Source organism: Chrysemys picta, chromosome 5, assembly GCF_011386835.1.
Source record: "Chrysemys picta bellii isolate R12L10 chromosome 5, ASM1138683v2, whole genome shotgun sequence".
Classification (NCBI taxonomy): Eukaryota; Metazoa; Chordata; order Testudines; family Emydidae; genus Chrysemys; species Chrysemys picta.
Window position 1 is genome coordinate 110,799,466 of NC_088795.1, and position 15,401 is coordinate 110,814,866.

Below are 15,401 nucleotides of genomic sequence, written 5' to 3' on the forward strand. Positions count from 1 at the left end.
CTCAATCTACCCTATATTTCAGTGAAATGAAAGTACACAATCACTTATGACTCATGTTTTTTTCTTGAACCTGATTTTCCTTCAGTGTTTATTCCCCCCCCCCTCTTTTTTCCTTCTACTGTTCCCTCCCCACTTCTTTTCTATTCAGTTGTCCCTGTTCATCTCTTCCTATAACACTGGAGAATGGAAGGTTTCCATGGAACTAACTGGCAATGGCTGTTGCTTTTCATTTTTATGTAAAACCTTAATTAGTAGCAACAAAAACTCCCAATTAGTTTTATTTTAAATAAAAAACTAGAAGGTAAAGGGGTAGCAACCATTGTGGGTTACCACTGTTGAAACCCACAACAACCAGGAACATTCAAAAGGAAGAACAAAACATTTAAGAAGAGTAGAACTGCCTGATGATTATCTATCTGTCTAGTTTTTTATACCAATCAGTATAAAACTGTAGTATCAGTTATAAGTTACCCTGGTTTGTAAAAAGCAACTTTTCCTACTGTAATCCACCATGCGTTAGCAAGTTAAAGCAACAGAAGAAAGAAGAAAGAATCTATGAACTTCCTATCTTCCATATTTTCACCAATAGGCATTCTCCAATCTAGACCAGTATAACAGCACTCACCCTTTTTTACTCTTGCTTCATATAATGTTGGTAAAATACATGAAACAAATGTCACAGCCATATAGGGCTTGTTACTGCAAAGCACTGTGCATTCTCAGTTCCAAATGATTTTAAGAACAGAAAGTGAAATCCTGAGCCCATTGAAGTCAATGGCAAAGCTCTCACGAATGTAGGCTTTCCTGAATTGAGAAACATCTTTTCTACATATTTCTCAAAGGGGTTCCACACATACTAATATCATTCTGATATTTGTCCACATTAAGAGGTATCAAATCCAGTGAATTCATTCATCAATAATAGGAGGTGTTATGGAGAGCTAATAATGTGTTTATCCTTCTGAATAAGATGCTTGCAGAGGTTTTTATAAAAGTTCATCAGAATTTTATGATTGTAACTCCACTTTCCACCTCTCATATCTCTGCTCATAATTCTCCTTGAACCAGAGGAATATAAATGACATTAATTTAAAAAATATTCAAACATGTAAACAGCTATCACCATAAATTTAGTATATGATCTGTTGGGATTGTGAGAGAAGACAGCATATAAGGCCTGCTTTTTCTTTTGGTTAGACGAGTTTTACATCAGTGTAACTCTATTGACTCCTATGGAATGATTTATGATTTTCACTAATGTCAATAAATTCAGAATCTGTCCCTTGATGTTTCTGTTTTCTTAAAGTACTTAACACTGAACAGAGGTACAAATGTATGAATGAGACCACAAGATTCTTGGAGGACATTGTTAATAGTGGCTCAGCTATAATACACAGTTTCCTTAAACTCACTGTTCCCAGTTCTAATACGCTTGATTGTATTCTTCATTAGAGCTACCATATTGTTAACTTGTAAAATTCAAGTAATCCTTATAAAGTATATAGGAAGGATAGTGATTGATATGTCAGTCATATTTGGGGATATATGTTCTTATTTCAGTGCATGGCAGGTGGAATTTTTAAGTATCCAGCATTGACCTAACTCTGCTCCCATTAAAGCCAGTGATAAAACTGGCATTGATTTCAATGGGAGCCAAGTTAGCCCAATGCAGAGTTGCTTTTTAAAATCCCATACAGAAACTTCACTAATTTACAAATGTCAGGCCAGTTATGTAGCCAAATTTTCATTGCAAGAAGCACATACTAAAGAATGTCATTTTGCTTCCCTTTACACTCACATTTTGCATATTCAGAAGACTCCATGTCCTAATTATTATTTTTAAAAGTACTTTGATATTAAAGAAGTGAACTATTCGTCTGTGACTGTCTACTGAAACTTTATTCTTCTAGTCAGAGATAAAATATTTATGCACTGTCGGAAGAGCAAGTACAACACAAATTCATGTCTCCCTTTCAATTTTTGTTGTGAAAGGATATTTTCATGCTATTTAAATTATATCAATATACAAAGGAAAAAATAGTGATTTGATAGTGTAATCCTTACTCGGGCAGAAAACCGCACAGAGATTTGCTTGGGTAAGGATTACAATATTCAGCTGTGTTAGGAATTTCCAGTAGTTTAGAATAAAGATTTTGATCCTACACAGAGAGCCACAAGGGCAGACGGCTGCATGGAGCAATGTCCCACCTCTAGCTGTGGGCCTCCCTGCTGCTTCACAGGAAGAAGACAAAAAAAATCTGAGAATACACTGGGGGAAACGATTCCTTCCTGACTTCTGCAGATGACCAGCTGTGAAACCCTTAAGCATGAGATTTTAGTAACATAAGACATAAACCAGAAGGAATTTCCCCCAGGGCTGCCGAGCCCTACTTTCCTCCTACCCCCACATTTGAGACCTTCAGTTAGTTTGCAGTTAAATTTTCTTGGATTGTTTTTATGTATATCGGAATATTCAAAAGAATAAATAATGTAACTCCTCGCTTAACATTGTAGTTATGTTCCTGAAAAGTGCAACTTTAAGCGAAACAATGTTAAGTGAATCCAGTTTCCCCATAAGAATTAATTTAAATAGGGGGATTTAGGTTCCAGGGAAATTTTTTTCACCAGACAAAAAACTATATATTATATAGATATAAACACAGTATACATTTTAAACAAACAATTTAATACTTCTTCACAGCTATGATGATTGTGAAGCTTGGTTGAGGTGGTGAAGTTAGAGGGTGGAAGAGGGAGGGATATTTCCCAGGGAATGCGTTGCTGCTAAATGATAAACTAGCACTCGGCTGATCCCTCAAGGGTTAACACGTTGTTAATGTAGCCTCTCACACAAGGCAGCATGAACACGAGGGAGGGGAGACAGCATGGCAGACAGAGACAGACACACACCTTGTATGTGGGGGAGAAAGAGAGATGCACACTGCCCCTTTAAGTAAGCTGACCCACTCTTAAGTGCATTGTCTTTTTATGTGGATCAGGAAGTTGAGACAGCAGCTGCCGCCCCAAGCTCTCTATGTCTCTCTCCTTCCGTATCCCCTCCCTGCTCTATATGGAGAAGCAGGGTGCAGGAGCATAGGGGAAAAGGGACATTAGCACCCCCCACACCCCTGCACAGTAAGCAAGAATCTCTGGGAGCTGCTCCAAGGCAGAGGGCAGGAGCAGCACATGGCAGTGTGGGGAGGGACAGCTGAACTGCCGGCAATTGATAGCCTGCATTTGATAGCCTGCTGGGCGGCTGCAGCACAGGGAATTTAGGGGAGCAGGGAGCTGATAGGGGGAGCTAATAGGGGGGCTGCCGGTCCACCCTGGTTTCAAGCCCCCACCAGCTAGCTGCAGCGGGCTGCTCTTCCTGCAAGCAGTGGACAAAGCAGGCAGCTGCCAAACGACATTAGAAGGGAGCATTGCACAACTTTAAACAAGCATGTTCCCTAATTGATCAGCAATGTAACAAGGAAACAACGTTACCTAGGACGACTTTGAGTGTGGAGTTACTGTAGATTAGCTAATTAGAAAGAAACAGGTGTGGTATACACCTAGAATCATCATACCTGTACTGTATGTAGCTATATGCATCAGCAGCTCATAGAGTGTAAACAATACAAAAAATGAGACAACTTCTTGTTGGATCTGCCCATTCCATTTGAGGAAGCCAACTGTGGTGTAACATTTCCTCTGTACGGCAATCAAGCGACTTCCACCAGCCCTCAGGACATTAATTTCACATGTTACCAGGCAAGTCATTTCATTAAAGTGCAGGAGAAGTGGGAAGGCGGGCTAGAAAGGGGACAAGAGAGTGATTTGGGTTCCGAATAACAAATGGATGATGACGAACTATAGTAAAATGAACATGTTTTATAAGGCAAAAATAGCTTTCAGAAAAGCTTTATACATTATAAAAGCACCCAATTAAGGTAGCTGCATTAAATTCTCTAGTATATAGGAAAACCATTGCAGTATCTATGAAGGAAGGGAGCACATTGCCTCCCAACATTCAATGTTCAATTCCACTGATGTGTTTACATACCACCAAAAATATAACTTAGGACTTGATCCCTAACCTTTCAGGTCACAGATAACAGTGGACTCACTGGGCCATTATTAAATTGTTTACCCTGGATGTTCAATGGGATGCTGGTGGGTGCATAGTAGCTACCACTTCTGTTTGTCTTCAATAAAACATATATTTAAGATGTTTAAGGTACATGATATGAATCTCAAACAAATTATGACTTTATATCTGTCCCTGCTGCAGCCTGCCAAAATGTTAATGTATCCTACTAGTTATGATTCCTGGGCATAGAAGAGAAACTGTATTTCATTAAAAAGTCAAGCTCTGTCTGCAGTGAATAATATTCAAGATTTAGTGGGAAAGAGATCACATTAAGTAGCTCTACTTAAAACACTGAAGTACCTCACTCTGCAGTCTTTTTTCAGGCAAAATGCCTGTCATCAGGGCCGGCTCTAACTTTTTTGCTGCCACAGGCAAAAAAAAGAGCGCTGCCCTGCCGTAACACCTCCCCCTGAGCGCCGCACCACCGAAACCCCCGCCCCCCCCAGCACCATGCCGTGCTGCCAACCCCTCCCCCCGAACGCCGTGCCTGGCCGCCGAAACCCCCGCCCCCCTGAGCGCCGTGCCACGCCAGGCCACCCAAACCCGCGCCGAGCGCGGCGTTGGACCACCCAAACCCCTGCCGAGCACCAGGCCGGGCCGCCCAAACCCCCGGCCCCCGCTGAACGCCAGGCCGCCCAAACCCCCGCCCCTCCCCCAAGTGCCGCGCAGCCCAAACCTCCACCCGCCCCGAGCACCGCGCCGCCCAAACCCCGAGCACCGCGCCAACCCCTGCCCCCCCAAAGTGCCGTGCTGCCGAAGCCCCCGCCCCTCCGAGCCCCACGCCAGTCCCCGCCCCCCCGCAGTGCCGCGCCGCTGAAACAAAAACAAACCAACAAAAAACCTCGAGCGCCGTCCCACCAAACCAAAAAAACAAAAAAAACCCGAGTGCCCCCCAGCCACCCCCAGATTGGCCTCCCCTTCCAAGATACCACCCAAGGCATGTGCTTGGTCGGCTGGTGCCTTGAGCCGGCCCTGACAGTCATCCTCAATGGGTGTTTTACCTGCACAAAGACTGCAGGAACAGTCACCTAAAGAATATTTTTAAATATACAAACAGATCACTATAAAGAAAAGATTCTGAAAACATGGATTATTTTTATTCATACATCATGATACAAATGAGAATTAAAAATTGAATTGTATCCCTTCAGCCATGCGTTGTCTGAACAAGGCAGTAAACAATAGAAAATCGTGTCTTAACACATTTATAGTCTATCTAAACAGACAGTAAATAAACAGGAACACTTTACCATGATAGTGAGAAAAATTATTAAAGAATCAGTGTACATTGAATTATAATTCTGTAATAAACATAAATTACTGTAGACAGTTCCCATACCGCCTTCCACAACACAACAAATCTTCTCTCAATACATTCCAGAAATTTTATGTATTAAAATTTCAGATCTATATTGGAGTCTTCAAACTTCCAATACCAGAAATAATAAAGAAATAATAAATTAAAATGACAGGTTTCAGAGTAGCAGCCGTGTTAGTCTGTATCCGCAAAAAGAAGAACAGGAGTACTTGTGGCACATTAGAGACTAACAAATTTATTAGAGCATAAGCTTTCGTGGACTACAGCCCACTTCTTCGGATGCATATAGAATGGAACATATATTGAGGAGATATATATACACACATACAGAGAGCATAAACAGGTGGGAGTTGTCTTACCAACTCTGAGAGGCCAATTAATTAAGAGAAAAAAAAACTTTTGAAGTGATAATCAAGCTAGCCCAGTACAGACAGTTTGATAAGAAGTGTGAGAATCAAACTGGAGTTGATTGTGTCTAGTTTGCATATCAATTCTAGCTCAGCAGTCTCTCGTTGGAGTCTGTTTTTGAAGTTTTTCTGTTGTAATATAGCCACCCGCAGGTCTGTCACTGAATGACCAGACAGGTTAAAGTGTTCTCCCACTGGTTTTTGAGTATTTTGATTCCTGATGTCAGATTTGTGTCCATTAATTCTTTTGCGTAGAGACTGTCCTGTTTGGCCAATGTACATGGCAGAGGGGCATTGCTGGCACATGATGGCATATATCACATTGGTAGATGTGCAGGTGAACGAGCCCCTGATGGTATGGCTGATGTGATTAGGTCCTATGATGATGTCACTTGAATAGATATGTGGACAGAGTTGGCATCGGGCTTTGTTACAAGGATAGGTTCCTGGGTTAGTGGTTTTGTTCAGTGATGTGTGGTTGCTGGTGAGTATTTGCTTTAGGTTGGGGGGTTGTCTGTAAGCGAGGACAGGTCTGTCTCCCAAGATCTGTGAGAGTAAAGGATCATCTTTCAGGATAGGTTGTAGATCTCTGATGATGCGCTGGAGAGGTTTTAGTTGGAGGCTGAAGGTGACAGCTAGTGGTGTTCTGTTATTTTCTTTGTTGGGCCTGTCTTGTAGGAGGTGACTTCTGGGTACTCGTCTGGCTCTGTCAATCTGTTTTTTCACTTCAGCAGGTGGGTATTGTAGTTTTAAGAATGCTTGATAGAGATCTTGTAGGTGCTTGTCTCTATCCGAGGGATTGGAGCAAATGCGGTTATATCTTAGAGCTTGGCTGTAGACAATGGATCGTGTGGTGTGTCCTGGATGGAAGCTGGAGGCATGTAGGTAAGTGTAGCAGTCAGTAGGTTTCCGGTATAGGGTGGTATTTATGTGACCATCGCTTATTAGCACAGTAGTGTCCAGGAAATGGACCGCTTGTGTGGATTGATCTAGGCTGAGGTTGATGGTGGGATGGAAATTATTGAAATCATGGTGAAATTCCTCAAGGGCTTCTTTTCCATGGGTCCAGATGATGAAGATGTCATCAATGTAGCGCAAGTAGAGTAGGGGCGTTAGGGGACGAGAGCTAAGGAAGCGTTGTTCTAAGTCAGCCATAAAAATGTTGGCATATTGTGGGGCTATGCGGGTACCCATAGCAGTGCCGCTGACTTGAAGGTATATATTGTCCCCAAATGTGAAATAGTTGTGGGTGAGGACAAAATCACAAAGTTCAGCCACCAGGTTAGCTGTGACATTATCAGGGATACTGTTCCTGATAGCTTGTAGTCCATCTTTGTGTGGAATATTGGTGTAGAGGGCTTCTACGTCCATAGTGGCCAGGATGGTGTTTTCTGGAAGATCACCGATGGATTGTAGTTTCCTCAGGAAGTCAGTGGTGTCTCGAAGATAGCTGGGAGTGCTGGTAGCATAGAGTCTGAGGAGAGAGTCTACATAACCAGACAAGCCTGATGTTAGGGTGCCAATGCCTGAGATGATGGGGCGTCCAGGATATCCAGGTTTATGGATCTTGGGTAGCAAATAGAATACCCCTGGCCGGGGTTCTAGGCATGTGTCTGTACAGATTTGTTCCTGTGCTTTGTCAGGGAGTTTTTTTAGCAGATGGTGTAGTTTCTTTAGGTAATCCTCAGTGGGATCAGAGGATAACGGCCTGTAGAATGTGGTGTTAGAGAGCTGTCTAGCAGCCTCCTGGTCATATTCCAATTTATTCATGATGACGACAGCACCTCCTTTGTCAGCCTTTTTGATTATGATGTCAGGGTTGTTTCTGAGGCTGTAGATGGCGTTGTGTTCTGCATGGCTGAGGTTATGTGGCAAGTGATGTTGCTTTTCCACAATTTCAGCCTTTGCACGTCGACGGAAGCAATCTATGTAGAAATCCAGTCTGTTGTTTCGACCGTCCGGAGGAGTCCACGCAGAATCCTTTTTTTTGTAGTGCTGGTAGGGAGGATTCTGTGGGTTAGTATGCTGTTCAGAGGTATGTTGGAAATATTCTTTGAGTCGGAGACGTCGAAAGTAGGATTCTAGGTCACCGCAGAACTGTATCATATTCATGGGTCTGGAGGGACAAAAGGAGAGGCCCCGAGATAGGACAGACTCTTATGCTGGGCTAAGAGCATAGCTGGAAAGATTAACAATATTGCTGGGTGGGTTAAGGGAACTACTGTTGTGGCTGCTTGTGGCATGTAGCAGTTTAGATAGTTTAGTGTCCTTTTTCCTTTGTAGAGAGGCAAAGTTTGTCTTGTAAATGGCTTGTCTAGTTTTTGTAAAGTCTATCCATGAGGAAGTTTGTGTGGAAGTTTGGTTTCTTATGAGAGTATCCAGTTCTGAGAGCTCATTCTTAATCTTTCCCTGTTTGCTGTATAGGATGCTGATCAGGTGGTTTCGCAGTTTCTTTGAGAGTGTGTGACACAGTCTCTCAGCATAGTCTGTGTGATATGTAGATTGTAATGGATTTTTTACCTTTAGTCCTTTTGGTATGATGTCCATCTGCTTGCATTTGGAAAGGAAGATGATGTCTGTCTGTATCTGTACGAGTTTTTTCATGAGGTTGATGGATTTCCATTCCATACGGCTAAATGCAGTGCCTTGCATAATGACAGGTTTCAGAGTTTGCATATCAATTCTAGCTCAGCAGACACTAGACACAATCAACTCCGGTTTGAATAAGGACTGGGAATGGCTGAGCCATTACAAACATTGAATCTATCTCCCCTTGTAAGTATTCTCACACTTCTTATCAAACTGTCTGTACTGGGCTAGCTTGATTATCACTTCAAAAGTTTTTTTTTCTCTTAATTAATTGGCCTCTCAGAGTTGGTAAGACAACTCCCACCTGTTTATGCTCTCTGTATGTGTGTATATATATCTCCTCAATATATGTTCCATTCTATATGCATCCGAAGAAGTGGGCTGTAGTCCACGAAAGCTTATGCTCTAATAAATTTGTTAGTCTCTAAGGTGCCACAAGTACTCCTGTTCTTCTTTAAATTAAAATGGGGATTTGACTGATGGTTGGTACTTAGCCATCCATCCAGTGTTGTGATTGTCTATGTCTCAGCAAGCAACAGAAGGTCCTGGGGCACCTTTAAGATTAACAGAAGTATTGGGAGCATAAGCTTCAGAATGCATCTGAAGAAGTGAGGTTCCTACCCACGAAAGCTTATGCTCCCAATACTTCTGTTAGTCTTAAAGGTGCCCCAGGACCCTCTGTTGCTTTTTACAGATTCAGACTAACACGGCTACCCCTCTGATACTATGTCTCAACAGTATTTTCTTTTTGAATGCAATGAAAATGCATTATTAACATATGTTCAAACACTGCTGGGTTTGTTCCTACAATAATTAATGTATATAATACCAAATTAACATACTGTAATAAGGACTAAGCTATTTGCAGTCCTTATTCAGATAAAAGTCATGAGTTTTGGCTTGGGTTTTTTAAAGTTGAAAATGGGAATTTTGCCTCCATTAGGATACAGCCTAGAGCAGTGGTTCTGAAACTGTGGGTCGGGATGCCAAAGTGGGTCATGACCTCCTTTGAATGGGGTCACTAGGGCTGGCTTAGACTTGCTGTGGCCCAGGGCTAAAACCCGAGCCCCACTGCCCAGGGCTGAAGCCAAAGCCCAAGGACTTCAGCCCTGGGTGGCGGGGCTCAGGTTGCAGGCCCCCAGCCTGGGGCTGAAGCCCTTGTGCTTCAGCTTTGGACCCCCTGCCCAGAGCGGTGAGGCTCAGGCTTTGCTCCCACCCCCCACTCAGAGTAGTGGGGCTCAGGCGGGCTCAGACTTCCTGAGGTCGTGAAGTAATGTTTGTTGTCAGAAGGGGGTCGCGGTGCAATGAAGTTTGAGAACCCCTGGCCTAGAGTAAATGCCATTGATAGATCCAATGCAAGAAGATTGTTTTGGCCCTGCACAGTGTGACCAGTTTTTCAAGGTTAAAATGATTTTGATAAAACAGAAATGCAAATAGTGTACACAGGAGCCAATGGTTTAGTCCCCTGTAGATCCTGCTAGACAGAAAAGGACTTCTCGGGCAGTAACAAGGTTGCTTCCTGATAAGACCTTGTGTTGTTCTGTAAGCATGCCACTCAGGAGTGCTGCCACTAACACCAGAAGATGTGACATGGAGTACAAATTTTAATGTGATATGATGGGAAGGTGATGAAACAGGAGGGTAACAGAATAGTGTAAAGGGTAACTTTCATAGAATCGGAGGACTGGAAGGGACCTCAAGAGGTCTTCTAATCCAGGATCCTGCACATAAGGCAGGACTAAGTATTAGATCATCCAAGCTAGAGTTAATGAGCTGCACCTGCCATAATGAGGCCGCAGAAATTTATCACCTTTAGGCAGGATCATCCCTTCTCCCAGAGGAACACCCACGATAAGTTCATCTTTGGTTTTCCCTGCATGACCTTGGGCAATCAGCTTGAATCTCTCTTTGCCTTAGTTCCTCATCTATAAAATAATAATACTTCCTTGCCTCACAAGAATTTTCTGAGACTAAAATTAATTCAGGTTTGTGAGGTAGTTAGTTATTAAGGTAATGAGCACTATAGAAAAGCCAATACGAATACATGGGGCGGGATTACATATATAAAGTGTGGAGAGGAAAGTAGGGCAAGTAAATACTACCTCAGGCAGTATTAACTTGCATGGTGTTCTAGCACAGGTTTTGGGTGTGTTAGGGTGGGAACGGAAATCCAGAGAACTCTTGGGAGCTCAGAGAGAGGAAGGCTGGTGTTGTGGTTAAGGCATTAGACTAGGACTCTGATAAGCTGGGTCACATGTCATCTGTTTTTTGTTTTTTGTTTTTTTTTGCTGCAGGAGCTCTCACCTCTTAAAATGAGACTTCTTAGCTCTTTGTGCCTCAGTTCTGCATTGATAAAAAGAGGAAGATATTACCCTATGTTACAAGGGAATTGTCAGGACAAATTCCTTAGTGTTTGTGCTCAGGTGCTATGATGACAAATACCACAAAAAATCCTCCAAATAAAACAATCCCCACTTTTTAGCTTATGGAGTCCCTAATGGGAGACAGCCATATGTAAATATTTAGAGCAGGGGTCTCAAACACGCAGCGGCCCGCGGAGTTATTTGCTGCGGCCGCCAAGCTCCCCTCACCTGCTGGCCCCCTTCCCCTCAGCACGCCGTGTCCCAGCTCCTCTGCCTACCTCCAGGTGCTTCCCATCGCCAAACAGCTGTTTGGCAGCACATAGCACTTTCCAGGAGGGAGGGGGGAGGAGGCAGAGAAGAGGCGGGGCAAGTGCGAGGATTTGGGGAAGGGGTTGGAATAGGGGCAGGGAGGGGGCGAGTTGGTGTGGGGACTTTGGGGAAGGGGTTGGAATGGGGTGGGGAAGGGGTGGGGCCTCATCGAAGGGGTGGAGTGGGGGTGAGGCCGGGGGGGGAGAGAGGGGAGGCTTTTGTACTTTTATATGAAAAGTTGTCAGTGATGCGGCCCTCAGGCCAATGTACTAGTCCTCATGTGGCCCTTGTGGTGATTTGAGATCCCTGATTTAGAGGTTTGGCACATTTTTATTGTGTTCTACATTTATTTTTCAAAGTACATCAATATAGCAGTATTCACTATACTCAGGGAGAATAAAATAGTTGTTTAATAAATGGATCACTTGTTTGAATATTCAGTCATATTTTTAACTTACTGATCACACCAGACAATCAGTGTTCATCTCCAGTGCTCATTCATGTAGAAGCCTGCTGGCAAGTTCAGTTACAAATTGGATAACATGGTTCCCTTCAAAATAAAAATAATCCACCAAATACATTGACAGTTGTGCTTCGTTTCTTCCTTAAAAGCGAACAAATGAACATCTTCTTATGCAGGTCAGGATACAGAACTCCAGTTATGGTCCCTTATCTGATGAGCAGAGCCCTGAGCAAATACAGACCATTTTGTAAATACACCTCTACCTCGATAAAACGCTGTCCTCAGGAGCCAAAAAATCTTACCGCGTTATAGGTGAAACCGCGTTATATCGAACTTGCTTTGATCCGCTGGAGTGCGCAGCCCCGCCCCCCCCGGAGCACTGCTTTACCACCTTATATCAGAATTTGTGTTATATCGGGTCGCGTTATATCGGGGTAGAGGTGTACTGAGCGTATTATAATAGTCACAATAAAGTCATACGACAGTGAATGATCCTTTCCATGTAGTAATGATGATGAGAGTACATAAGGATAGATTTTTTAAAACGTAGCCTCTATTTTTGAGGCTATTTTTGAGGATGTAATTATTTGTGTAATTAATTACAATTTTGTTCCTGCAAAAAGAGAAACCTGATTAAGGTTGGAGTTAAAATTTAGCCCTGGCTAAAAATTTTCATTGAAGAAAATTAAAGAAAATATGTGTTAGGGTATCAGGTAATGTTTTAAAATGCACTTACTAAGGAACACACTTTCTGTTTTTAAATTTTAGATTCTACAACCTATGCACATTTTCTCTTTAATGCATTCGACACTGATCACAATGGATCTGTGAGTTTTGAGGTAAGTGCTTTTATCAGTTTTTAACTCTAGGACTGAATGTATGTGCCTCTGTTGCTCACCAACTTAGCTTTTTTAGCTGTGGTCCAGATTTCAAGTTTTTCCAATGCATTGGCAATAACCATTATTATTTTAGAGCTGCATCTCTCAGCATTGTAACTCAAACTGTGCTTCTGATGTAATGTTCGTTTAAAAGGCAACCTGAATTAGATGCAAGTGACATATAAGAACATATGATCTTGCTGAGTGCCTCCTGTGAGATGACAAGTGCTCTCAACTCCAATTGAAGTTAATGGGACTACTCAATTAAATAAGGATTAGTCACATGCACAAGTAGTTTCCAGGAGCAAGCTTTACATTTAGAAAAATGTGGCTTCATGGCAAATGTACTGTACAACATAAGCATTTAAAATAAGCTCTTCCTCCACTTGAATGCCAAGACATGATTTCAGAGTTCTTGCACTTTGCCTGCCACATCAGATGACATCATCAATAGCATGGTAAAGAGCACAACTCCCTGGTGTGTTTTTTGCAGTAGTGATGTGTGTCATCAAATATTGAACGAGAACCATGATCTTAGGTCATGGAATTTAAAAAGTCTTTCAATTCACCTCTAAAGAATATGTTTATTTTATGTCACGTCCGTCATGGAGAGCTGCTACTCTCTTCACCGTTAAGGTGACTAGCTAAAATAAGCCCAATTTTAAATTAGTCTGAAATTTCTCACATGTGCTAGTTTGTAAGAGAATAATTTCTCTCAGAGTCTGGCAATGATGCGGGATTACACAGGACAATTTTACAAGTATTTTCACCCTTTTATTATTGATGCGTACTTGTAATCTGAACAACATGGAAGCAGGTGCCTTTGCCAAGCACGTTTTCTGTGACTACTGTGTATAAAAACCAAATTCATTGGGGTTTTGCTATATTTAAAAAGAAAACAGCAACAAGATTTTGTTTAGGCTTTAGGTTTATTTGAAAACACATGGGCCCTTATTCTGCGTCTGGATCCATGAGGTGGACCTCTGCCAACTGAAGTCAAGGAGGCTCTTTGCGGTGCCAAAGCAGAATGAGGGCCTTAATCCATATCTTTGATAGATGGACTGATGGGTTGCTCCTCCTTTCTCCTCAAACTGACAACAGAAGAGGTTTTGATAGTGCATAGTCATTTGCTTGATCACACTTTGGTTCGTTACGAAATATACTCAAGAGACCAAATAACCCATGTTAGTCAGGTTTATTGCTATAAGCCAGCGGTCGGCAACCTCTGTCACGCGGCTCGCCAGGGTAAGCACCCTGGCAGGCCGGGCCAGTTTGTTTACCTGCCGAGTCGGCAGATTCAGCCGATCGCGGCTCCCACTGGCTGCGGTTCGCTGCTCCAGGCCAATGGGGGTGGTGGGAAGCCGCGGCCAGCACATCTCTCGGCCCGCACAGCTTCCCGCAGCCCCCATTGGCCTGGGACGGCGAACCGCGGCCAGTGGGAGCCGTGATCAGCCGAACCTGCCGATGCGGCAGGTAAACAAACTGGCCCGGCCCACCAGGGTACTTACCCTGGCGAGCTGCGTGCCAGAAGTTGCCGACCCCTGCTATAAGCCAATAATAATAATATAGTACAGGAAACAGGTTCTTTATGATACCAGTCTGGGAAGCTTTCTCATGCTGCATTGTTACATTTACATCACAAAAGATGAACTCCCCAAGTTACACCCCTAAAGCCATCTTTTTATACCCTACCTGTTCACAAGTAAAAAGTACTATGTACATCATATGAAACTAGATTTATCCGATCAGCTTTCTATCTTGTTTTTCTGGTACAATGGTGTACTGCTTATCTCTTTGTTCTGAACACATGTATTTCAGAAGGACATGAGGCACCTCCTAGGTTTGTACTAGGGTAGAACAATCAGATGTCTTGTCCTCTTCCTTTGGGACATTCCTGTACAGGCTTGTGAGAGCAACTCCCTTTCTGTTACTATGGTAAAGCACTCATCTGCCCTGATCTTGACAGTTTACCTATTTGCTGAAAACAAAACTTACTTCAGTGAATGCAAGGGAAGAATATAAAAATGGCCATGCTGGGTCAGACCAATGGTCTATCTAGCCCAGTAACCCGCTGTAACTCCCAACAGTGGCCAATGCCAGATGCTTCACAAGGAATGAACAGAACAGGGCCGTTATCAAGTGATCTGTCTCCTGTCATCCACTCCCAGTTTCTGTCAATCAGAGGTTTAGGGACACCCAGAGAATGGGGTTTCGTCCCTGACCATCTTGGCCAATAGCCATTGATCGACCTATCCCCCGTGAACTTACCTAATTCACTTTTGAACCCAGCTGTACTTTTGGCCTTCACAACATCCCCTGGCAATGAGTTCCACAGGTTGACTATGTGTTGGGATACGCAAAACTTAACATAAGTGAGCAGGGTTGGTTATATAAAAAAACATAGCCAATTTAGGCAATATAACTGCTATAATATTTGTGCTTAATGCTATTTGTGCTTAATGTATACTAATATGGTGTGGATAATACATATAGTATTAGCATATATTATTCAACAGAGGCAACCCTGGCAAAGAATTGTTTGCACCAATTTTCTAGTCACATTTCTGCTGTTATTGTCTGTTATTGAAAAAAGTCACAGCAAAAGGAGCTCCTGCATCTTTCCCATGCCATTGTGTTGTTTTTTCATCATGTGTGAAATAAGCCCTAAAAAGGGCAGGGCATGTCTGGCCTTATTCTGTGATAGTTTCTAGGGCAGTGGTTCTCAAACTTTTTTTTCCACGGACCACTTGAAAATTGCTGTGTGTCTCGGCGGACCACTTAATGATCTTTCCAAATGTTGTTTGTACCGTTAGCTAACTATTGTAAAGTGCATTGGATAAAAGTGTTATATAAAAAACATTATAATAATTAACATTTTTTGTTCTACAAATAAAAGCACACAACTCATATTTTAATATCAGTAAGTAGTCTGACCTTTCTAA

The 15,401-nt window shown here is 42.7% G+C and overlaps 1 protein-coding gene across 6 annotated transcripts in view; it reads left to right on the top strand.

The window, feature by feature from the left end:
- Positions 1 to 15,401, top strand: part of KCNIP4 (potassium voltage-gated channel interacting protein 4) — a 404,115-nt gene that overhangs the window by 365,542 nt on the left and 23,172 nt on the right. For all 6 annotated transcript variants that reach the window (XM_042855423.2, XM_005303438.5, XM_042855424.2 and 3 more), the window contains exon 4: positions 12,350 to 12,420. In XM_042855423.2, coding sequence (XP_042711357.1) covers positions 12,350 to 12,420 — 71 coding nt within the window. The remainder of the gene's footprint in view (positions 1 to 12,349; positions 12,421 to 15,401) is intronic.